This window comes from Maylandia zebra, linkage group LG1, assembly GCF_041146795.1.
Source record: "Maylandia zebra isolate NMK-2024a linkage group LG1, Mzebra_GT3a, whole genome shotgun sequence".
NCBI classification, from domain to species: Eukaryota; Metazoa; Chordata; class Actinopteri; order Cichliformes; family Cichlidae; genus Maylandia; species Maylandia zebra.
This window is the reverse complement of record NC_135167.1, coordinates 38,690,405-38,713,746: the sequence shown is the minus strand read 5'-3', so window position 1 is coordinate 38,713,746 and position 23,342 is coordinate 38,690,405. Positions and strand designations below refer to the sequence as shown.

Below are 23,342 nucleotides of genomic sequence, written 5' to 3'. Positions count from 1 at the left end.
TCTGTCCGTTTTGTGTAGTATGTTATTCTGTTTATCTTATTCTATTGTTTTTTCTCTCTTGTACTTCCTGCCGTGACCAAAGATTTCCCACGTGTGGGACTATAAAGGTTTCTCTTTCTTTCCTTCTTTAAAGAGGCTTTGAGTGCTCAGGTACAGTAGAAAAGCACGATGTATAAAAACCAGTACATTTACTACTTTATTGTCTCTGCTTGCCTTACTGTAAAAGTCCCCGCAGACAAAGACAAAATAAAAACAGTGTTAGTGTCCAATGTTAACATTTATTTGTATGCTGTGTGTATTTATTTTATGTTAACTTTATGTTAGTACGACTCAACACACTGATGTTAGGTTGCCGACCGTGTTACCGGGGTAATGCGCAGGCGAAGAATCTCTTTTGAATAGTAGTTATTTTTTTACGTTTAATAATACATGTTTGAATTCTCCTGCTGGTCTTTACCCAGCACCACCACATCGGTCATATCGTTGCCTCGTTCTGTCCCTTTCAGTTTAAAAACATCTTAGACCCATAATCTACTATTTCCCCGACATGATTTTTACTTTGCAAGAGTCAAGGAAGACAAAGAAAATCAAAATTAAAGTTTATTGTTTCACCTCCAAGGCTTCAATCAGCTAATTGGTTGGACTGTAGCTACTGGACTTTGGCACATCATTTCTCCAACCCTGGAGGATTTTCAGGATGTAAATATAGTCAAATACCATAAAACATATTTACATCATTCAAAACAATGGCATTACATTGTAAAATATGACTAGATTTATTTGGAAAAAATGAAGACCTTTCTAGAACACTTCTCTCCTTCCTGGCTCGTCTATAACTGGAGAGAAACTCTTAATCTAAACTAACCACAAGATGTCAGCGTTTCATTATTTCTAAGAACAGAACTGAAGTTTTTCTTCCTTCAGATGAACAAACTAGTCCCAGCTGTGTCTACCTACTGGTTCTACAGCACTGTACAATATTAAACACATGTTCAAATCATCTGATACATACACATTCGTATTTTGCGTATTTTCACCGTTTAAGGAGGAAACACACAAGATGCCTTTTCTGAGATGATACAAACAATAAATTACAGAGCTAGAAAAAAGCACTTCTTTGAAATGAGCTCAACAGGTTTCAGTACGTATCATCGCAACAGTGAGCCTGCTCACCACGTCAGAGATCTGCACAATCAGTACAGCGCCAGGAAGCTGCTTCTGTTTCCTGATGTAGAGTCAGGTTAGGTTCAACGGGGTCCAATGCAGAACTGAAGCCAATCCAAATAAGGCATCGAGACGTTATTACAAAAAATAAACCTGTAACTCTCCTAGCAAACACTTTACAAAGGCCTAGACTGAACACACAAAAAGTTAAAAAACTACAAACGTGTTTCGTCTGTTGTAAAGGATGATGCTTCAGACTTGGAGTCCTTGGAAATCACTTTCCCGCCAATCCAGACCTAGAATATGATGTCTTGATTAAAGCAGGCGACGGCAGTTTTAGTCAGTCAGTATGATTGGGGTGGCTGTTGCTCAGGAGGTAGAGCAGCTCACCTACTGATTGGAAGGTTGGTGGTTCGATCCCTGGCTCCTCCAGTCTGCATGTCAAGTATCCTTGGGCAAGATACTAACCTCAACTTGCTCTCCGATGCATCCATCGGAGTATGAGTGTACTTAGAAAGCACTGAGTATAGATAAAGTGCTTGTGAGAATGGGTGTGATTGGGTGAATGAGGCATGTTGCATAGAGCGCTTTGAGAATAGAAAAGCGCTCTATAAGAATCAGTCCATTCTGGGCAAAAATGCTTTGTGCCCAAAGTTGAACGATGAAGTGACGTGTTTTCCACAGATCAGCGATTTTAGCAGGTACTCAGGTGTTTTTTAATGTTCGGTTAAAGTGGAAAGATCGGTGCCCACAAAAAAAACCCCCAAACTACTGAAGCTTCTGCTCAACTGGAGAAAAGAACTGAACTGAAAATCAATTAAATCTGACAAAAGTTCTCAGCTGATCCTCTCAGAATATGCTGATATATTTCTTATCAGTTACAGGCCCAAGCCATTTAAGGCTTATAAATGGCTTGGGACATTTGCTTATTCAGCAAAGCATGTGAGGGTTGTATTAAGACAGACATCTTCTAATTAAGACATTTAAAAGCCAGAATGACAGCTAGCTAGCATGTCCTTCTCCCACAACTGGATCTAACAGAACAGCACATACATCGTCCTGTTCACTGCTTCAGGACCAAACAAACCCATCTGCCTTTCACTATGTCGACATATTGTCTTTGTAACCTACATCTGGAACTTTCAGCCACATAAAGGGCAAAAATCTACCAGTTAAAATGTTACCTAACATGAAAAAGGGCTGAAAAGTCCGAAGGAGGAAACAGCTTCTTGTAGCCAAAAGTCTTTAGAAAGTCAGTTTGAAAATTGGCAAATACAAAACTTTTATAAATACTGGTCCCGAAACTGAAAGCACATTTTGAAGCAACTGTTGCTTAACACTGTAAATCTGACTAATAAATCACACCAGAACATTAATCACAGACTTAACCTTTTTACATGTAAAAGCGTCATAAATAAATTAGCGATCTACACTTTTCTGCTCTTCTCATGAAACATCGGCAGCCGATGTGTCCTCTGATTCTGCACTCGAGTCCAGGTTCACGTCCCTGCTCAGTGCTGAGGCCTGCTCCGGCAGCTGAAGCCTCTCTGCTGCAGGCAGACTCTCAGACTGGGCCATGCCCAAAGCCGGCGAGGCTACCTGAGACACGGGCGCTGAAAGAGTCCGCGGGACTTTGCAGCAGAACTGACCGGTGACGGCCGAATGCGCGTCTGCAGTGAGGTCGTTAGTAGAGGCCGAGTGCGGGGCGCTGGTTATTTCTGAAGGTGAGGGAGGTCCTACCGGGACATCTGTGTCAGCTTCTATTCCAACCCTCTCCGGGTCGGACCGTGGTGACGGCTGATCTGCTGCAACCACAGTTTGACTCCATGGGGGTTGGTAAGGCGGAGGCCCTGCTAGTGGGGAGCTGTCAGGGGTGAGTGGGGCTTGGCTGTGGATGATGATGGGATCTGGGGAAGGCAACGGAGTCTCCTCTTTATCCACAACTTCAAGATTCACAAGGTCCTTGGAGGGACTCTGGTCTGGGGATATGGAGTCTGGCTGGTGGGAGATGATGCGGAGGCACAGGCCGGCTTTGGGGAACCCGCTAGCTGACGTTGGCTTCCCTTCAGAGGGCCGCACTGGACTCAGCAGCACGGGTAGCTCTTGGCCCAGCGGCTTACGGGGCAGCTCCTCAGGCTTCCCTAAAAACGAGCCATTAAGAACTGTTTATTTTCTTTAAGTGCACATTATTGACACCGAATAATGTACTGGAGTACTGGAGACTCCTAAAAGGACAGCCGCGTACCTGGAGACGGGAGATCCAGCTTCATCTTTCGCAGCTCAGCCATGGAGGCCTGAAGCTGCTCAACGATCATGTCGTCGCTGTAGAAAAAAGTCTGAGCGATGCGCTCCTGCAGGAACTCTCTCAGCTCCTCCAGAGACATCTTCAAGAGGCGCTCTGTTCACAAACCAGATGTTAAACTCACAGAAACGTGCAGTCACGTCTCATCTGTCTTGTACTGGAGCTGTATTCAGATGACATTTAACCCCTGTTTTAAAAAACTGACAATAAAAAATGTTTGTGTAAACTGAGTTGTGTAATCCCACATATGATTTTGTAATGAGCACATTAATTATAAACATCTTTATATTTATATAACATCTTCTATTTTCTGCAATAATAACTTGTTTGCTACAAATGAGATTTAAACGACTGTAAACATCTATACACTTGTAGATATCCACACAAACACAGAAACCCTGAATCACACAAGTATACAGACATTTATGCAAAAATCATAAAGATGTCTCGAGACCAGACACCAGTAAGTAGTACTTAAATTGCAAAGTGTGGCCTTGCGAAGTTTCACTTTTGCAGACTTTAGGAAAGCAAACAAAAACTGGAAAACTTCAAAATCACTCGATTTCAGGAGGTTAATAAGAGGCTAAAGTTAACACAATGTGGTTGTTGTGTAGAAGGCTCAGTGAGGAAACTGAGCAGAGAGTGATTTATTGTTTCGTGGCGACCCATCCATCATCTCCTTACTCTTGTGTATCTTGAGGATAGTGTAAGACATGGCGGTGAGGAGCCGCTCTCCCTCCAGGATGAAAATGTCCCACAGGCGGAGCGTTAGGGTGAACGGTGTCTGCCGGATCACAAACACAAAAAGTTAGAGAATCACTGCAGCTTAGCTGGATTTGTTTGTGCCAGTGGGTTCATGTATGTGCTGTTCTCCTGCTGGCTGGAGTCAGGAAGTTTGTTTGGTTCCTTCTCAGACCTCAGAGGCCCCGAGGCCCCTCTGAGCCCGGCAACTCAGCGGGATGGAGAAGTGCTGACAACAGCCAAACGCTGCCAGACCACTACCACAGGATTGTGGGCATGCAAGTAGAAGGCTAATAACAGTTTAGGCTGACAGGTCTTAATGCTCTCCTCTAATGCGATGCACCCGAGCTCTGCTGAAATCATGTACAGTATAACTGTGTGAAAGGCGATTCAGTGTTTTTATGTTACAGAGATTAGCATCTGCTAATGCTAACTGCTATATTTACACAGGCTTAACTTTCCAGTTTTATTAAACATGCAGTTGGCTATATTCATAAATTCACATTGTAACGAGCAGCATATGAGCAGCATTCCTTCTCTCACCCCAACCGGTCGCAGCAGATGGCCCCGCCCCTCCCTGAGCCTGGTTCTGTCGGAGGTTTCTTCCTGTTAAAAGGGAGTTTTTCCTTCCCACTGTCGCCAAAGTGCTGCTCATAGGGGGTCATATGATTGTTGGGTTTTTCTCTGTATCTATGAAGCGCCTTGAGGCGACTTTTGTTGTGATTTGGCGCTATATAAATAAAATTGAACTGAATTGAATGTGTAATCTGGCTATTTAATGAATAACAATTATCATTCAGAGCACTGAGATACCAGGTTCCTCCAGAACCAGCTCTCAGTTTAGGAGACATGAAGCATCTTTTCTTTGAAGGTCAGGATTAAAACGTTCCTCTCTGATAAAGCTTGTAGTGACGGCTGGATCAGGTGACTCGTTATGCTGCCACACGCTCAGGCTGCTGAACACTTTTTCTTCTCTGTATTCTTTCATTTCCTTCCCCTCACACCCCAACCAATCACAGCAGGCGCTGCCAGAGTCTGTTGGTGATAGCTTCCTGTTGGGAGGGAGTTCTTTTTCTCCACTGTTGCAGGTGCAAGATCGTTATTCGCTTTAGTTTAGTATGTTTCAGGCTCTGATGCAGGGTTCCACCTTATAATATTAAGCACTGTGTGTTGACTGTTGTTGTGAACTGGCACTATAGCAAAATTGAATTGAACTGCTTTAAAACTTCCCAAGCAAAATAGAGAAGATACATGGAAATGATATGACATAAAACAAGAAGAGGGGAAAGCAACCTCTTCACACAGTGAGAAAATAATCAGATGACCTTTTATTCAACGTTTAACAGGCAGAAAAAGATGATCTTACTCGTTTACCCCAAGATAATGACTCACCCTGTCAATGAAACACTGCAGGAACCATTTGGTGCTGTAAATGCCTGCAGACATCTGCTCTTTGTCCTTGAAATAGAGAACACGAGTCAGAACTAGCACGTATCCTGCTTGCTTGAGCGTTACTCCAAGTTTTTCAAAAACAGAAAAAACTGATCTCACCAGATGTTTCTTCAGTTTGGGAACGAGCTTGGAAATAATCTGATCATGATGTGCCTGGAATCTCTGAAGCTTTGGAAAGCCTGGAACAAAAAAGCCTTAACAGGGCAGAAGGGAAGTGAGAACTTTTTAATCTAATTTCATGTCAGTCCAAACCAAATCTGACAAGCAGTACAGTTTGTAATCAGTTCCACCACCCGCAGAGCCAAAAACTGTCATCTGCATGGTTGGTGCAGCTGCAGGAAAATGATTTCAGTGTTTAGCTTCATCGTATCTTGCAGAGAACACGTTTGCTGTTAATGTTCAGACGAATGAATGAATCCTCTGGGATGTCTCACCATGCATGGCGTGTTTCTGGTTGGTGAGCAGCTGTGACAGGGCCCAGAAAGCGTCTTCCTCATTCATGTACATGAGCAGCAGGGCGGCAATCTGACTCATGCCCTGGCAGTAGCTCACCTCCTGCAGGAAACGTGCAAAAAGACCCCAATAATGGGCTTTCCGCTGTTGTGGTAACTGTAACTGACACTAGGTTAACACAAGTTAACACAAGACTATCAAACAATTATTAACTTTTTGTCATCATCCTGTGGGACCATTCTCCACCACGGATATTAGTTTTATTATTATCAGCAGTAGTGTTATTGTTGTATTTGTATATTCTATAGTGCCTTAATAGTCAGTAGGAATAAAGCAGATGGGCCATGATCAAAACGAATTAAAAACCCCAGAATATATTAAACATGGGCAAATTTTCAATTACTTAGTCATTCCTATTTTGAAATGTTAATCATGCAAAGCAAAAAACAAAAGCACGGAGCTTTGGTCACTGAGGGGAGTGGAGTCTATCTTAGCAAGTGCAAGGTGAGAGGCAGGGTGCACCCTGGGCAAAGGCCATCGCAGGATCAACAATGAAAGACAGACAGCCATGCAAACTTGTATGCACTCCTAAAACTTTAAGATGCATGTCTCTGGCTGTGGACGAGGACCCACACAGGCACTAGGAGAACATGAGAGAAGGACCCCAGCTGCAGCAAGCACACTACAGACACAATGCTACATGATTTTATTCATATGTACAGAAGAAGCAATGGTGATATTGTCTTAATAGTATATTGCAAATATGTTTGTTTGGTGTGGGCAACTGTATTTGACATAGTACATTGCAACACTATTCTATAGGAAGTGCAGAATTATTAGGCAAGTTGTATTTTTGAGGAATAATTTTATTATTGAACAACAACCATGTTCTCAATGAACCCAAAAAACTCATTAATATCAAAGCTGAATGTTTTTGGAAGTAGTTTTTAGTTTGTTTTTAGTTTTAGCTATTTTAGGGGGATATCTGTGTGTGCAGGTGACTATTACTGTGCATAATTATTAGGCAACTTAACAAAAAACTAATATATACCCATTTCAATTATTTATTTTTACCAGTGAAACCAATATAACATCTCCACATTCACAAATATACATTTCTGACATTCAAAAACAAAACAAAAACAAATCAGCGACCAATATAGCCACCTTTCTTTGCAAGGACACTCAAAAGCCTGCCATCCATGGATTCTGTCAGTGTTTTGATCTGTTCACCATCAACATTGCGTGCAGCAGCAACCACAGCCTCCCAGACACTGTTCAGAGAGGTGTACTGTTTTCCCTCCTTGTAAATCTCACATTTGATGATGGACCACAGGCTCTCAATGGGGTTCAGATCAGGTGAACAAGGAGGCCATGTCATTAGTTTTTCTTCTTTTATACCCTTTCTTGCCAGCCATGCTGTGGAGTACTTGGACGCGTGTGATGGAGCATTGTCCTGCATGGAAATCATGTTTTTCTTGAAGGATGCAGACTTCTTCCTGTACCACTGCTTGAAGAAGGTGTCTTCCAGAAACTGGCAGTAGGACTGGGAGTTGAGCTTGACTCCATCCTCAACCCGAAAAGGCCCCACAAGCTCATCTTTGATGATACCAGCCCAAACCAGTACTCCACCTCCACCTTGCTGGCGTCTGAGTCGGACTGGAGCTCTCTGCCCTTTACCAATCCAGCCACGGGCCCATCCATCTGGCCTATCAAGACTCACTCTCATTTCATCAGTCCATAAAACCTTAGAAAAAACAGTCTTGAGATATTTCTTGGCCCAGTCTTGACGTTTCAGCTTGTGTGTCTTGTTCAGTGGTGGTCGTCTTTCAGCCTTTCTTACCTTGGCCATGTCTCTGAGTATTGCACACCTTGTGCTTTTGGGCACTCCAGTGATGTTGCAGCTCTGAAATATGGCCAAACTGGTGGCAAGTGGCATCTTGGCAGCTGCACGCTTGACTTTTCTCAGTTCATGGGCAGTTATTTTGCGCCTTGGTTTTTCCACACGCTTCTTGCGACCCTGTTGACTATTTTGAATGAAACGCTTGATTGTTCGATGATCACGCTTCAGAAGCTTTGCAATTTTGAGACTGCTGCATCCCTCTGCAAGATATCTCACTATTTTTGACTTTTCTGAGCCTGTCAAGTCCTTCTTTTGACCCATTTTGCCAAAGGAAAGGACGTTGCCTAATAATTATGCACACCTGATATAGGGTGTTGATGTCATTAGACCACACCCCTTCTCATTACAGAGATGCACATCACCTAATATGCTTAATTGGTAGTAGGCTTTCGAGCCTATACAGCTTGGAGTAAGACAACATGCATGAAGAGGACGATGTGGACAAAATACTCATTTGCCTAATAATTCTGCACTCCCTGTATGAGTGCTGCAGTTTCAGCAATTTTTGCAATCCACATGTTTCAGTGGCACGTCTAGTAAAAACCCTGTTTCTGCAAATAATAAAAGCAGCTCAGTAAGACAACCATCAGTGCTGTATCAGCTGCTGTCCACTTAAAGCACTCAATGCATATCATGTCAAAAGCATGCAGTACTGTGTGTGGGGTGTGTGTGTGTGTGGTGGGGGGGGGGACAAGAAACCACAGTGGAAAATGAAGTCTCTGCCCACGAAAAGAAAATTTAGACGTGACTGCAGATTTTTATCAGTTCACTTGAGTTGCTGGTGTTTTAATGTTTCATGTAATTTAGAGAAATCAGCTACTTACTGTGTTGTAGACTGAATATGCAGAGAGGACATGAAAGAGAGCCTGCTGCCTGTAAATCAAAGAAACAGGAAGGAAAGGATAGGAAAGGAGAAGAAGCAACAAAAGGAAACAAGGAAGGGAGTGAGAAGGAGAGGAAATGAAAAAATGAGTGTCATGAATCCTGACACTGTATGTGAAGCTGTAAGCAAACCCCACAGCAAACAGTGTGCTGGACACACAATTACAAACCAGAAGTGAGAGGAAAGGAAAAAATAACAGTAACACAGAGAGACTACAGTCTCTGCTCTTTAAAAATCTTTTTTGTATCCTGAACATCTGTTAGATACTGAAATGTTCTCCAGCTCCACACTTTCCACTGCTGCTTCTGAACAGGACCATTACACTGACATCACTCTGTTACAGGATCAGGTTACACATAAACCCACGCCATCCAGAGCTCAGCCTGCCCACCTCTCTCTCACACTCAGTCCAAGTTCACCCTGAGGTCTCTCTGCAGACACAGATTTTTTTCCTCTCGCACTTTTTTAATCTGTTTGAATATGGTAACAGTTACAACCTGGAAAATGATATGTAACACACACTACATGACCCAAAGTATGTGGACATCCAAGCCATGTGCATCAATGTCCTTCTACAACAACCTTAATTAGTCTTGTCTCAGGTTTTCCCTCTGACGGGAACCTGGATGCAGGGATTTCAGTGCTCAGCGCTACTCATTTCAGCCTACTCTGAATCCAGCCTACACTGCAGTGAAACCACAACTGCTGGTTCCTTTCAGAGGTAAGAAAACTCATAAACCTATTTGGATTTTTATTTAAAATATCCATCCATCCATCCATCCATCCATCTTTTTCCGCTTATCCGGGGCCGGGTCATGGAGGCAGCAGAGTAAACAGAGAAGCCCAGACCTCCCTCTCCCTGGCCACCTCCTCCAGCTTATCCAGGGGAACACCAAGGCGTTCCCAGGCCAGCCGAGAGATATAATCTCTCCAGCGTGTCCTGGGGCTGCCCTGGGGCCTCCTCCCGGTGAGACATGCCCAGAACACCTCACCCAGGAGACGCCCAGGAGGCATCCTTGTCAGATGCCCGAACCACCTCAACCTGCTCCTTTCCATGTGGTGAAGCAGCAGCTCTACTCTGAGCCCCTCACGCACCCCTGAACTTACCCTATCTAAAAGGGAGAGTCCAGCCACATTTCTGCTGCTTGTATCCACAGCTCGTGACCATAGGTGAGGGTAGGGACGTAGATCGACTGGTAAATTGAGAGCTTCGCTTTTACACTCAGCTCTCTCTTCACCACAACAGACCAGTACAGCGTCCGCATCACTGCAGCCGCAGCACCAATCCATCTGTCGATGTCCCACCCCCTTCTCTCGTCACTTGTGAACAAGACCCCGAGATACTTAAGCTCCTCCACTTGGGGCAGAAACTCGTCCCTGACCCAGAGTGGGCACTCCACCATGGCCTCAGATTTGGAGGTGCTGATTCTCATTCCCACTGTGAATAAGGAGTATTCCAGTATCCCAATACTGGAATACTCCTTGTCCATTGTGCTTAGTTTAAATGCTAATTGCACAGTAAATATTCTGTAGGTGTCCCACATTTAAAGGCATCTTAAAAGCGAATGCAGCAAAATAACCCCGTCTCTCCATCACTGTCAGTTTAAAGCACATAAAAGATCCAGATCTGTTCAAAGAATTCAAGGTGAATGAGCTTCAATCTGACAGCTAACAACAAATAATTATTATCGTCCTCGTTTTATCCTGAACTGCACGTTACCATCCCCCCAAAAATCATTTTGTTTAGGTGTCGAGATAGGTTTGAAGAATCGTGGACTTCTATTGGTCCCAACTACTATATTTCTGGTATCGCAACATTCCTGTTACAGCATACTGGTAACTGTGGTTTTTCCCCTTTTCAGCCAGCCTACCAGTTTGCTTTTGTGTGTACTAGGAAGGGAACATTTTTATTCAACCTTTTCTTTTTCTTCCTTTAACTTGAGCTGGTATATTCATCTTGCTCAGCTATGTTTACTCTTTTTCACTTAACTAATTCTGAAGCTACACAACTAAAGGCCAAAAACGTGCGGATCTGGTAGTTCTCGAGAAACAGAGGGGAATATGGTAGCATCTTTATTTATAACGCACTTTACATCCAACAATGTTGGCCAAAGTGCTACAAATACAAAACAAAAGAGAAAACTGTTAAATTACATATAGAATACCTTAAAAATTAAAAAATAATATAATTAATAAGAAACAGATTAAGAGACATCAACAAGTCCTGCTGTGCTGAAAGCCAAGGTAAATAAATATGTTTTAAAAACAGATAAGGAAGGTGCCTGTCTAACATGTAAAGGCAACTTATTCCACAATTTTGGTGCTGCCACAGCAAACGCCCGATCCCCTCTGAGCTTACGATTAGTCCTGGGCACGCTCAGGAGGAGCTGGTCTGCCCACCTGAGGGACCGGGAAGGTATGTATGGATGAAGAAGCTCAGAGAGGTACAGAGGGGCAGCATTGGACAAGCATTTAAAAACAAATACAAGCAGCTTAAAATGGATCCTAAAATGCACGGGCAGCCAATGAAGTGAATATAAAACTGGGTGATCTGCTCGCATCTACGAGTGCCAGTTAAAAGACGTGCAGCCTGAACTAGCTGCAGTCGAAAAGCAGAAGATCGACTCACCCTAAAATAAAGAGAATTACAGTAATCCCGCCGAACGGTTACAAAGGCATGGATTACTGTTTCAAATTGCTGTCTCGCAAGAAAGTGCTTGATTTTGGCCAGCTGCCTCAGATGAAAGAAACTAGACCGTACAACCGACCGATCTGGAGTTCAGGATCAATTTTAAAACCCAGATTAACAATCTCTGGTTTACAGAATGATTTCAGGGTTTGCAAATCAACACACGGAACAGCAGTGGAGGCAGGTCTGAACACCATTACTTCAGTCTTAGAATCATTAAAACAAAGAAAGTTTATCGCCAATCACGACTTGACGTCGTCCGGACATGTTTGCAAACGATTTACAGACGATCCATCTTTCTTTTTAAGAGGAACATAAATCTGGCAGTCATCTCCATAACAGTGAAAAGAGAGTCTGTGTCTCCTAAAAATTAAACCCAAGGGAAGTAAATAAAGCGAAAACAGGATAGAGCCCAGAATGGAACCGTGTGGTACTCCGTGAGACAGCGGAGCACGGGAGGACTCACAGTTTCCTAAGTGAACTGAAAAGGTTTGATCTGTTAAGTAAGACCTGAACCATTTCAGAGTCACATCTGTTACACCGACACAGTGCTCCAAACGGGAGATTTCATGGTCTACGGTGTCAAATGCAGCAGTTAAATCGAATAAGATAAGAATGACACTTTCACCAGAATCACATGATAAAAATATATCATTAAAAATTCTTAAAAGTGCTGATTCAGTGCTATGCATTACTTTAAAACCAGATTGGAAAATCTCCTGAACATTTTGTGCATCAAGTACAGGATCAATTGGTTATATGCTACTTTTTCCAAGACTTTAGATAAAAAGGGCAGCTTAGATATTGGTCTACAGTTTATTAGTTTATTATGTTTCATGTCGCACTAGTGTAAATGGTAAATGGGCTGACTCTTATAGAGTGCTTCATACAACTTACCTTATTCACCCAATCACACCCATTCATACAATTCATACAGTTGTTTGCTAAATGTTGTCCTATAATTAGTAGGGGTGGGTTTTTATAATCGATTTATCGATTAAAATCGATTCTGGCTTGGATAACGTAAAATCGATTCATTAAAATCCTGAATCGATTTTTTAATATTAATTTATTTTGCCCGAAATGCCAGAATCTCAGGTGAAAGATCACAAAATTTCAACAACCACCAAACAGCTAAGACAGTAAATGAGAGCAGGAACACGGCTTCTGCACAAAGACGTAAACACACAGCGCGACCCGCGGATCAGAATCAGTGAGATGTCGCCTTTCTCAGCTGATGGTCGGGGCTGAAAGCCGACAGCTCGCCGATTCTGATCCGCGGGTCCGCGCTTTTTGTTTACGCCCTTTATGAGCCGATTCTAAAGCTGTTAGTTTCATCTCTCTCCAAACAATATTGACCGAACCAGCAGCAAAAGAAGATCCAAACTACGCTTCACATAAACATCATCATGAATTCCCTCTGACTTTTGCTGACTTTTCAGGATAAAAATCACACTTCATGCACAGCTCTCTCTCTCTTTTCTTCATTATTCGCTTGCTTGTTACGCACAAGTCTACCGTTGTTTACAGCGCTGTCGGCCGACGTTTTTTTTTCCCTTTTACTTACTTCCGAAAAGTAAACCTAATTTCTGCCGTTCAATATTGAACAAATTTAAATTTTTTTAAATTAAGCAAAATGTAAAACGCTTAACCGTGTCTCTAATAAAACCGCTGTAACGTCAGAGGTGATGTTCATGTGTTGATTAATGGTTTTCTTTCATTTTTGATGTACTGCAGAATATTTTTATAAAATCCCAGGCCAGGAAAATCACCTTCATGTTTTTCTGTGTTTTATCTTCAGCTACTTTGACACAAAAGCATCTGCTGTGACGCTTACACCTGTGATAAAGTCTTGCGTGTGTCAGCTTCCTTTTTATTGATACAAAAATATGTAAATGTACTGATCTGAATTATAATATTTCTGACTGTCAAAATTTCCCAGATTCAAATCGAATCGAATTAAATCGAATCGTGGATCGAATCGATTCGGGACCTTGTGAATCGGAATTGAATCGATTCTAGAAATCAGTGACGATACCCAGCCCTAATAATTAGCACTGCGACCTAACAATCTTAACACTTTGCTGAAAGCATATGATAACTGTATGCTTTCACACTGTATTCCTCTTTAATGTGCAAGTTACATCATTTGCTCACAGTGTTGGGGAGTAACGGAATACATGTACCGCCGTTACGTATTTAAAATACAAAATATGAGTAACTGTATTCCGTTACAGTTACCGTTTAAAAAGGTGGTATTCAGAATACTTTGTTGAAATAAATGGATTACACTGCGGTACTTTCCTGTTTCATTTTGTCGCGGGTCAGGACTGTTTGGGTTTTATTTGACAGCTACGTTCTTTTGTTCCAGCCGGCAGCGTTACGGTTGCCATGGTTACAGGGCGACGCTCTATCTCTCGCGCGGCTGTGTGTTTCCTGGGTGAGAGAGCGCCTTTTTGTTGTTGTTGTTGTTGTGCTAAGCTAACAGGCAGAATGCTACAAGAATAGCTCAAAAGAATGTAGCATCATGGGCAGTGTAGTCCGTGTTGCAGGGAGAATGGACTGCCATACACGTTATGTGTCTGTGAGCAAGAGGAGGGAGAAAAAAGGATAATGGAAAGGTACGAGTTGTCATCGAGGAAAAACGGGAGCTGGAAGCATGTAAATATAATAATAACCACTGCAGCCAAGAAGAGTGCCTGACGAGCCCAGTTGTAAGTAAGCTATTAAGACTCGACTGTACACCGTGTTCGTGTTTTCCTCCGAAAACAATAAGTTCCGTTGGAGCAGCCTTTCAACGCCTCTCTCTGTCTCTCGCAAGAAAAGTTGACCCACACAACAAAGTAAAGCTATTTTTCGGCTACGAGCCGACAGGGACCCCGCCGTATTAGTCAGAGGTCCCTTTACTACAGTTCGGAGCCGCGGACCTTCAGTAATGGTAATAAATCACACAGCAATAGTACATTCACGTTGTTGTAAAAAGCATGATAATATGTTAAGTAATCCAAAGTATTCAGAATACGTTACTGTCATTGAGTAACGTAACGGAATACGTTACAGAATACATTTTGGGGCGTGTATTCTGTATTCTGTAATGGAATACATTTTAAAAGTAACCTTCCCAACACTGTTTGCTCAGTACTTTGAAAATATGTCTCTGTAACTTTGGATCCCACCACTGAGCTTGGCGGTTATAAATATTCTTTGAGAACAGAAAGTCCGAGCCGTTTATCCGTCTGAAATCCATTTCAGCTGCAAAATCCGACTCAACAGTGAAACTTACTTGACTCCAAAGCGATCCATGAACATGATATGGTTTCGAAATGTCCTGTTGATGTCCAAGTCAATCTGTTTGATCTCAGATGAGCACAGCCTGGCCTGCTCCTTCATTTTCTGAGTGAAAAACAGACAAAAGTCAACAAGGACATGTGGAGGTACCTGTGCTGAAAGACAAATGTGTCATTCAGTAGAGCTACAAAAACAAGTTTTACATATCAGGGAATATATATTGTAAATTCAGTCAGAATGAATCTATTATTGATTATGCTAACTGTTTATGTGTGTCATCAGTTTTCTGAAACATCTCGTCTATCAGAGAAAATGTGATTGCATCTATGAATGTGCTGAAAATGTGATTACAGGTTGGTGGACCATCTTATCCTTTACAAATATGTGTCAGTTAAGATCAGTCTGCCAGGTGATAAGACTGTCAGCTTTGATATTTCATAGCTTTAACTTTTTTTAAAACATGCTACTTTATACTTTTACTTTATTACATTAGACTTGTAACATTTACAACATAGCTACAGTTTATAACAGTTATAACAATGTTTTTCTCTCAGCTTTTTAAAAAACGTATTTATATGTCCAACTTATTTTTATGCTCAGAACAGATTTGCAAAGAGACTCATTTCAGACGTGAATAAATACCTCATATTTGCCCTCGTTCTCCTTCTTGGCCCTGTCCACGTCCAGCATCAGTGCCCAGGCCCGGCCTCTGAGCTGCAGGGGGATGCCTTTGTATACTCGTTTTACCATCTGGCAGCAGAGAGCAGAGGGAATCATAAACACTGAGTGAATAAAACGCCACAAAGTTTAGAGAACAGAAGCTACAAAGACTGAATCATCAGAAAGTTAAACCACCTACCGATCGCCTACGACCCCGTTCACAGTAAAGCCAAAAGTTTGAAAACATTTTCCGTGAGCACTCGAAGCAGGTTTGTAAGTATCTCTCTGTCGTACAGTTTCTGTTAACTTGGTTGGCTTTGCAACTTCTACCTCAAGTACCTCCACTCATCAACATGGAAACACCCCCCCAAATCCTTTGTCTTGGGCCAAGTGCTTTGTCTTTTGGACTTAATGCTTAATTGTATTCAGCGTGAGTTTTAGTCTGTCTGTTGTTTTGCTTTTTTCCTCTGTGTCTGTGAGTCTGCGTTCGGGTCCAGTCCTGCCTGCCACGCACAGTTCATCCACCTTGCTTGCTCTCATTGCTGTGTATGTATTTGATGTACTTGTGCTTTTCTCAGCTCACTGACCACTCAAAGTGCTTTAGACTACAAGTCACATTTTAGCCACACATTCATAAAGCACTTTACACTTCTAGCTACAGATTTTTACAATTTTCTGATTACTCTGTTTTTTTTACTTAGACAGGCTGCACAACTATATTTTTTAATGATTTATTATTATTTTTCCATCTTTCCGAGACAGCAACATGATATTTACTCCTGCAGCCTCCCAGCCCTGACTTTGTTCAGTCACTGCTAACCAACTAACTCTGGTCCTTATACACTAATGTGCTGCCTCTGAGTAAACTGGTCAGCTTGGTGTTATGCTGGTGTATAGCACAGTTTTGTTGAGTTTGTAGACTTCAGCTGGTGACAGAAGTGCTTGTTCTGCTTTAGGGATCTGCTGTAAACTGGTGGCTCTTTGAACCAGAATCCACAGCAGTCAGAGATCTGCTGCCACTACACAGAGTTCACCACAGCTGCAGAGCAGAACAGAGACTACTGTCACCAGCTTTAGTCAGGTGGAACTGTACATATTGTATTATTTATTCATTCATTTGGAAAAGGAGACTAGAATTACAACTAGAACGAGCTCAATGACGACGTTAAAAGAGAGCGTTAGGCTAACAAAGAGCTCAAATTCATGCTTCGAGCACGATAATGTTTCATGTTTTTAACAAAGACAGATGACAGAAATGCTCAATGATGGATCAAACTGAACTGAACTCAGTTCAGTTTTATTTATATAGCACCAAATACCAAATTAGTTACTGCAAGATGCTTTATATTTTATGGTAAAGACCTTAGAATAACACAGAGATTTATTATTTATGAACAATTTAGGCAGCACGGTGGCACGGTGGTTAGCACTGTTGCCTCACAGCAAGAAGGTCCTGAGTTCAATTCCAACACCAGGCCGGGGTCTTTCTGTGTGGAGTTTGCATGTTCTCCCCTGTTTGCGTGGGTTCCCTCCGGGTACTCCGCCTTCCTCCCCAAAGACATGCAGTTAGTGGGGATAGGTTAATTGATTAATCCAAATTGCCCACAGGTGCGAATGTGAGCGTGAATGGTCTGTCTGTGTCAGCCCTGCGACAGACTGGCGACCTGTCCAGGGTGTGCCCCGCCTCTCTCCCTATGACAGCTGGGACAGGCTCCAGCACCCCCTGCAGCCCTGAAAAGGATAACTGGAAGCGGATGGATGACTTACTGACACTAGTGGAGACCAAGCTAACGGTGGATGTACACTCAGCTGCTCTGGTTGAGTCTATTGATTTTCCAGCCACAGTAACAACGATCAATAAGCATAGCAGCGACTCTCTCACTAATGTAGGTGTTTGTCCAGAGGGTCGGAACCAGTCAAGCTAATTTTCCACCTTTCCCGTACAAGGACGCACATCGTCTTAGTGAGGAAGAGTGTCGGTGCAAAACCAAAGAAACTAACCCAGAACTGCAGAGTGTCAGAACCCAACCTCTGCGTTGTACAATGGGATTTTTAAATACATTTTTAAAAAGTATAATGGAAACATGAAATTAGCATATAAGAAATCTGATTTCATCATTTTTTCAGCAAAATTGTTATTGCTAATGACTGCTTGTGAGACTTATGGGGACACTTGCCAGAAGCTTGTATGAGGACATCATTATCGAGATGGAGAGAAGATTGTAGGTTTTTTCCTCTCCTAGTGTGATTTATATTCTGGTGAGAAGCTTTGATTCAGAATTCTTAATGAGGGAGTACATTTGAGCTGAATATGTTCTGGACTCAACACCGACGCTTGCTGTGATTCAATCTGTGTTACAAAACTCGCTGACATCAGAGAAACCAGCTGCAGTTTTACATGTTTGTCAGCAATTGTCTCCAGCAATGAAGTCAGTATAAATCTGTTCTGAATTTTCCATGTGCTCCGTGTGCAAACTGTTACTCACCCTGTCACTGTTCTTGTATTTATCCCACTTCTTCACCATCTTCAGCCATTTCTCTGCTCTCTCAATCTCCTGCTGCTTCAGCTATGAAAGTAAAAGAAGCTGGTGAACAAAAACAACCTACTGCATGCATTTGTCCTGAAAGAAATGTGGCATTTGCCTCTTTACCTTCTCTTCATGTGCAGTTGGTGCCGGCAGCTCATCTTCACTGGAAGAATGAAGAGAAACAAATGATGAGATGCAACAAAACAGAGCAGAGTGGTACCAACCGGCATGACTTTACTTTGAAGACAGACTTACTGCATGAAGCCAAAACGGTCGATGACTTTGTAGATGCTGTAATCAGCATCCTCCCAGGGGTAGATCTCCACCCCGCCCTGCCTGCCCTGGAAACAGTAACAGGTATAAACTTACAAACTACAGTCTAGACAAATAGATACGCACATGTGTACAATTACTTACATAAACAAAAGGATCTTATTGTGCTGAAGCGCACCTGCCCTAAAGGAGGAACTACAAAGGCCCCAAAATGGAGTTTAAAGACTCTTGATGAGCCCAAGGTCCTACAGTATGGATATAGGTGCTCCTTACATGGGTCAGTTCTACATCTGGCCTGCATCTGGCCCATATAACACATGTAACCCATGTAAAGCCTGCCTCATTGCTTTTGGCCTGTGCCTGGCCTGGATACAGGACTTGCGAGTGCTGTGCCAAAAGAAGTCCAGATTAGGCCCCCATGTGTCTTCTATCTGGGTCCATGCACAAACCTTTGCACACAATCGTGTTTGTCGTTAGTTAGGGACGACGACAGGCATATTGTGATGCTCCTCTTCCTCTTTAATGCTGCAGTTATTATTATTACAGGTATTACAGAACTAGCAGTAAGGTCTGGGGTTGATAAGCTGAAGTACTGTAGAAGTAGCAGAAACTAGTTCCTCCTGGGGCCACTTCAGGCTGTCTCCAAAAACAGTCAGTTAGACTGACGTGACACTGACTGATCACTAGAATTGCACCCTCTCATCCACAAATCATCACTTCTGCCTTAAAATAAATCATAGTTTGAGTCCAGAAATCTTTGATATACAGTGCTCCCTCGCTATAATGCAGTTCACCTTTCGCTGTTTCGCTGATTTTTTTGGTGCAATTTTGCATCCTTTTTTTTTTAAACAACACATTGTGTTCTGCGTCCTGATTGGCTGTAGACCATTGTAATCAATCTTGTGCCGTGTCTCCTGTACAGTACAGAACGTGTTCAGTTTGTCAAATTTACATAAATCTTTGATCCTAGCAGTGTGACTCTGCTGTACTGTAAGTTTGTAAGTTTTCTCCCCAACAAACACGACAATGTCGACGAAACGTTTTGCACCGTCAAAGGCTTCTGCGGTAGCACCCAACAGGCAGAGGAAGCTGCTAACCATCGCACAAAAAGACATGCTCATTCTTCTCGCTTCCTCCACTTCTGTACCATTGATTCATTATGTTGAATTCTCTGGCAGCTGCTCTATTCCCATGTTCTGGACCTGAAAACAGGGTTTGATCTTTGGCTTCATTCTATAATAATGGGCTTTTTTTTCTATGAAGGTTTGAACTTCTCTTCCACATCGAAAGGAGCCACCTGAGGTGGTTCGGGCATCTGACAAGGACGCCTGCTGGGCGCCTCCTGGGTGAGGTGTTCCGGGCATGTCCCACCATGAGGAGTCCCCGGGGCAGACCCAGGACACGCTGGAGAGATTATATCTCTCGGCTGGTCCCAGACAAGCTGGAGGAGGTGGCTGGGGAGAGGGAGGTCTGGGCTACTCTGCTTAGGCTGCTGCCCCCGCGACCCGGCCCCGGATAAAGCGGAAGAAGATGGATGGATGGTTTGAACTTTGTGTTTAAACAAGAGAGAAAAGTGTGAAAATGTCTGTCTGAGAAAAGTGTATAAAGGGAGTAGTGAGGGGTTTTACAGCTTTAAAACATCTATAATAATTGTAAAAAATAAAGTTGGCTATTTTGGGGATTTCACCTATCGTGGGTTATTTTTAATAACGCGATAAACGAGGGACGACTGTACAGTATTTTTTTAGAGCTTACTTTTGGAGTAGGGCTTTGCCCCTTGGAATCAATGCTTGAGGACCAAGCATGTCATGATCATGTTCATTAGGGTTCACATAAGCCACATTGCCATACTGTAAATCCTCTACATTTACAGTTTGCATTGGTACTTCGTGATATCACTAGTTGCCAGTTGGACATTTTTTAAAATACATCTATTTAAATATTTAAGCTTTACATCGCAGTCAAAAGCCAAAAAGTACACATGTGACTAACTAAATGAATAAAAGCACAGTATGAACATGGACAGAAAGCTCCACACACAAACCTCCTCCCCTAATCAAGTAAGCACTCAGTCTCTCTCCATAGTACAACTGTACATGACATGCATTTAGAATCTCCTTAAACCTGCACAAAGTTTAGAAGTAATGCTTTTATCATGGAAAATCCATTTGAGCAACAATTTGATCCCAGTGTTGACATAACACAGAGGGAACTAATCCTCAGACAGACAGCCTGAGAGGCTTCTCACTCCACTCGACTGTGGTTGGCTGCCTAACTGGAAAGCAGCCAATCAGCGAACCCAAAGAAAGTGTAAAGCTTCACCATGGCTGAGTCGGCTCTCTGAGCCTCAGAGGCCCTGCATGTGATGTCGGCGTCATCAGAGTGAGAGGACTAAAAATAATTTTACACCGAGGGCGTTTGGAGACACACAGTGTGTTACAGAAAGACATTAAAGCCAGAGAGATGGCTCTATTTGAATCGCACTCATTTAAATTTTGCTACGCTGATTCACTACAACTGAATCGAATTCACTAAATGAATGACTCACATCATTTGTAAGACACAATAAGATTTGATGGAGTGCATCAAAACACAAGAGCACCAGTGTCTACGGCTGCCTTATTTCACAGCACTAATGACTGTCAGGCCACTTTAAACCATTCGACACAACCCGACTACTCTGCCTTGTTTTCTTTCATCTTTTCTGAATGACACAGCTACTGTGAGTTACAGGTGCCAACAAACAGACAGCCGATCTTACCCTGATCGTACTTAGTGGTAGCATTTACTTACAGAAGTCAAGTGGTAAGAGCTAGCGATTAGCACTATGACCGCCTGCTTAACATTGTGTTGGTCCCCTTTTTGCTGCTAAAATAGCACTGTCCCATTGAGGCATTGACTCCACTAGACCCCTGTAGGTGTGCTGTGGTATCTGACACCAAGCTGTTAGCAACAGAGTCCTGTAAGCTGTGAGGTGGGGCCCCCGTGGACTTGTTTGTCCAGCACATCCCAGAGATGCTCGAATGGATTGAGGGAAATCTGGAGTCCAAATCAACACCTCGCTGTGCTCCTCAAAGCTTCCTGAACACTTTTGCTTTCTGACAGGTTGCATTATCCAGCTGAATATTGTTTCCATGAAAGGGTGTACATGGTCTGCAAAAAAGCTTAGCTAGGCGGTACGAGTTGAAGTAACATCCACAATGATGAAGGTTTCCCAGCTGAACATCGCCCAAAGCATCACACTGCTTGCTTCCTCCAACACAACAAACAACACACACCCAGCCATCCATGTGATGTACAAGTGATTCATCAGATGAGGCCGATCTTCTTCCATTGTGCTGGGGTCCAGTTCCGATGCTCGCTTGCCCATTGCTGGCACTTTGGGCAGTGGACAGGAGTCAGGATGGGCAGCCTGACTGGTCTGCATCTATTCAGCCCCATTCGCAACAAACTGTGATGCACTGTGTATTCTATATATGCTTTAGTAAGATAAGATAAGATAAGATAAGATAAGATAACCTTTATTAGTCCCACACGTGGGAAATTTGTTTTGTCACAGCAGGAAGTGGACAGTGCAAAAGTTATGAGGCAAAAATTAGAATACAATAAGAATAAATACAGTACACAGCTGTACAGAATAGAATAAAATAAAATACTATATACAGTAGAATAAAATAAAATAAATATACAATAAGATAAAAATAGAATACAAATACAAATACTATATACAACTGAGTAAAAATACAACGATGACAGAAAGGATTATTGCACTTGGTATTATTGCATATGTATGGATGTGTGTGCTTGATCAGTAGATGTTGGATCAGACTATATGGGCCAGCTTTTGTTCCCTGTGTACATCAGTGAGCCTTGGCTGCCCATGTCCCTGTCTCTGGTTCACCCCATTTCCTTCCTTGGACTACTTTTGATAGATGCTGACCACTGCAGGCCAGGAACACGCCACAGGAGTGGCAGCATTGGAGATACTCTGACTTCGTTATTGAGCCGGCACAGTTCAGCCTTAGTCAAACTCTCTCAAATCCTTACATTCACCAGTTTTTCCTGCTTTTAAAGACAAAATGTTCACTTCTTAAATGCACCCACTAACAGATTCCACGAAGAAGAGATAATCAGTGTTATTCCTAATGTTTCACTAATTTCTCATTTTTAATGTTCTTAATTTTATACTTACCGTACTGATAATGTTTAGAGCATCATTTTGGAGCTCTGGCTTCTTTTGAAAATAATGGCTTCTTTTGGCATCAAAAGAAGAATAATTTTGTTATCCATATATTCTTTTTCAAGATGATCATACACAGTGTCATTTATTTGAACTGTTCTTTTCCAGTTTGACTGTCCAGGGTATATCTTTAATCTTTTAAAAAATAAAACAAGAATTAGGCCCACAAGTTTGAACTTATTTTGACTTTTCTCTAATCCAAGTAAACCCACATTTTCAAATATATCTGTACATTATTATTTGATTTAATGCCCCTTAGAAACCTGTCCCTCAAATATATGTTTTTGGTAGTCATCAACTAGCTTCTGCATTATTTTGGCTGGATATTTAATGACCCTTGTTGGCAGAATTGGTATATAAAAATTGTTGTTTTCCTGGCACAGAACTGGCGTTTAAGCACAGCCCACAAATTTAAAATAGGGTTGAGTTTGGGGCATTGGGAAGACCATTCCAGAAACTCAGTGGGCCATTTCTAAACAGGTGCAGATCATCGGTTCAAAGAATTGTATGTAAAGACAAAATTGATTAGGATGTTCAGGAACAAACCAGGAACCAACAAGATCAAGCCTACCAAGAGCTGGAAACTGCTGGAAGGCCAGTGTCGCTGTCCACAGTCCACTGACCTTCCAGCTGTTTACGCTACCACGGACTAAGAAAGAGTGTCGACCAAAGAAAAAGTCCATGCTTATGAAATTAATAACTTCAGGTTCAACTGAAATTTGCAGTTGTCCACATGGACAAGCCAAAAGCCTTCTGGGGAAAAGCT

The 23,342-nt window shown here is 42.4% G+C and overlaps 1 protein-coding gene across 1 annotated transcript in view; it reads right to left on the bottom strand.

The window, feature by feature from the left end:
• Positions 1-587: 587 nt before the first annotated feature.
• The window catches only part of LOC101464206 (USP6 N-terminal-like protein), a 30,746-nt gene continuing 7,991 nt past the window's right edge, over positions 588-23,342 (bottom strand). The window contains exons 3-14 of the mRNA XM_076885837.1: positions 18,319-18,404; positions 18,187-18,226; positions 18,022-18,102; positions 15,518-15,625; positions 14,871-14,980; positions 8,840-8,888; positions 6,094-6,214; positions 5,759-5,853; positions 5,600-5,665; positions 4,151-4,250; positions 3,410-3,562; positions 588-3,305 (exon numbers count right to left, since the gene is read on the bottom strand). Coding sequence (XP_076741952.1) covers positions 2,611-3,305; positions 3,410-3,562; positions 4,151-4,250; positions 5,600-5,665; positions 5,759-5,853; positions 6,094-6,214; positions 8,840-8,888; positions 14,871-14,980; positions 15,518-15,625; positions 18,022-18,102; positions 18,187-18,226; positions 18,319-18,404 — 1,704 coding nt within the window. The 3' untranslated portion in view covers positions 588-2,610. The remainder of the gene's footprint in view (positions 3,306-3,409; positions 3,563-4,150; positions 4,251-5,599; positions 5,666-5,758; positions 5,854-6,093; positions 6,215-8,839; positions 8,889-14,870; positions 14,981-15,517; positions 15,626-18,021; positions 18,103-18,186; positions 18,227-18,318; positions 18,405-23,342) is intronic.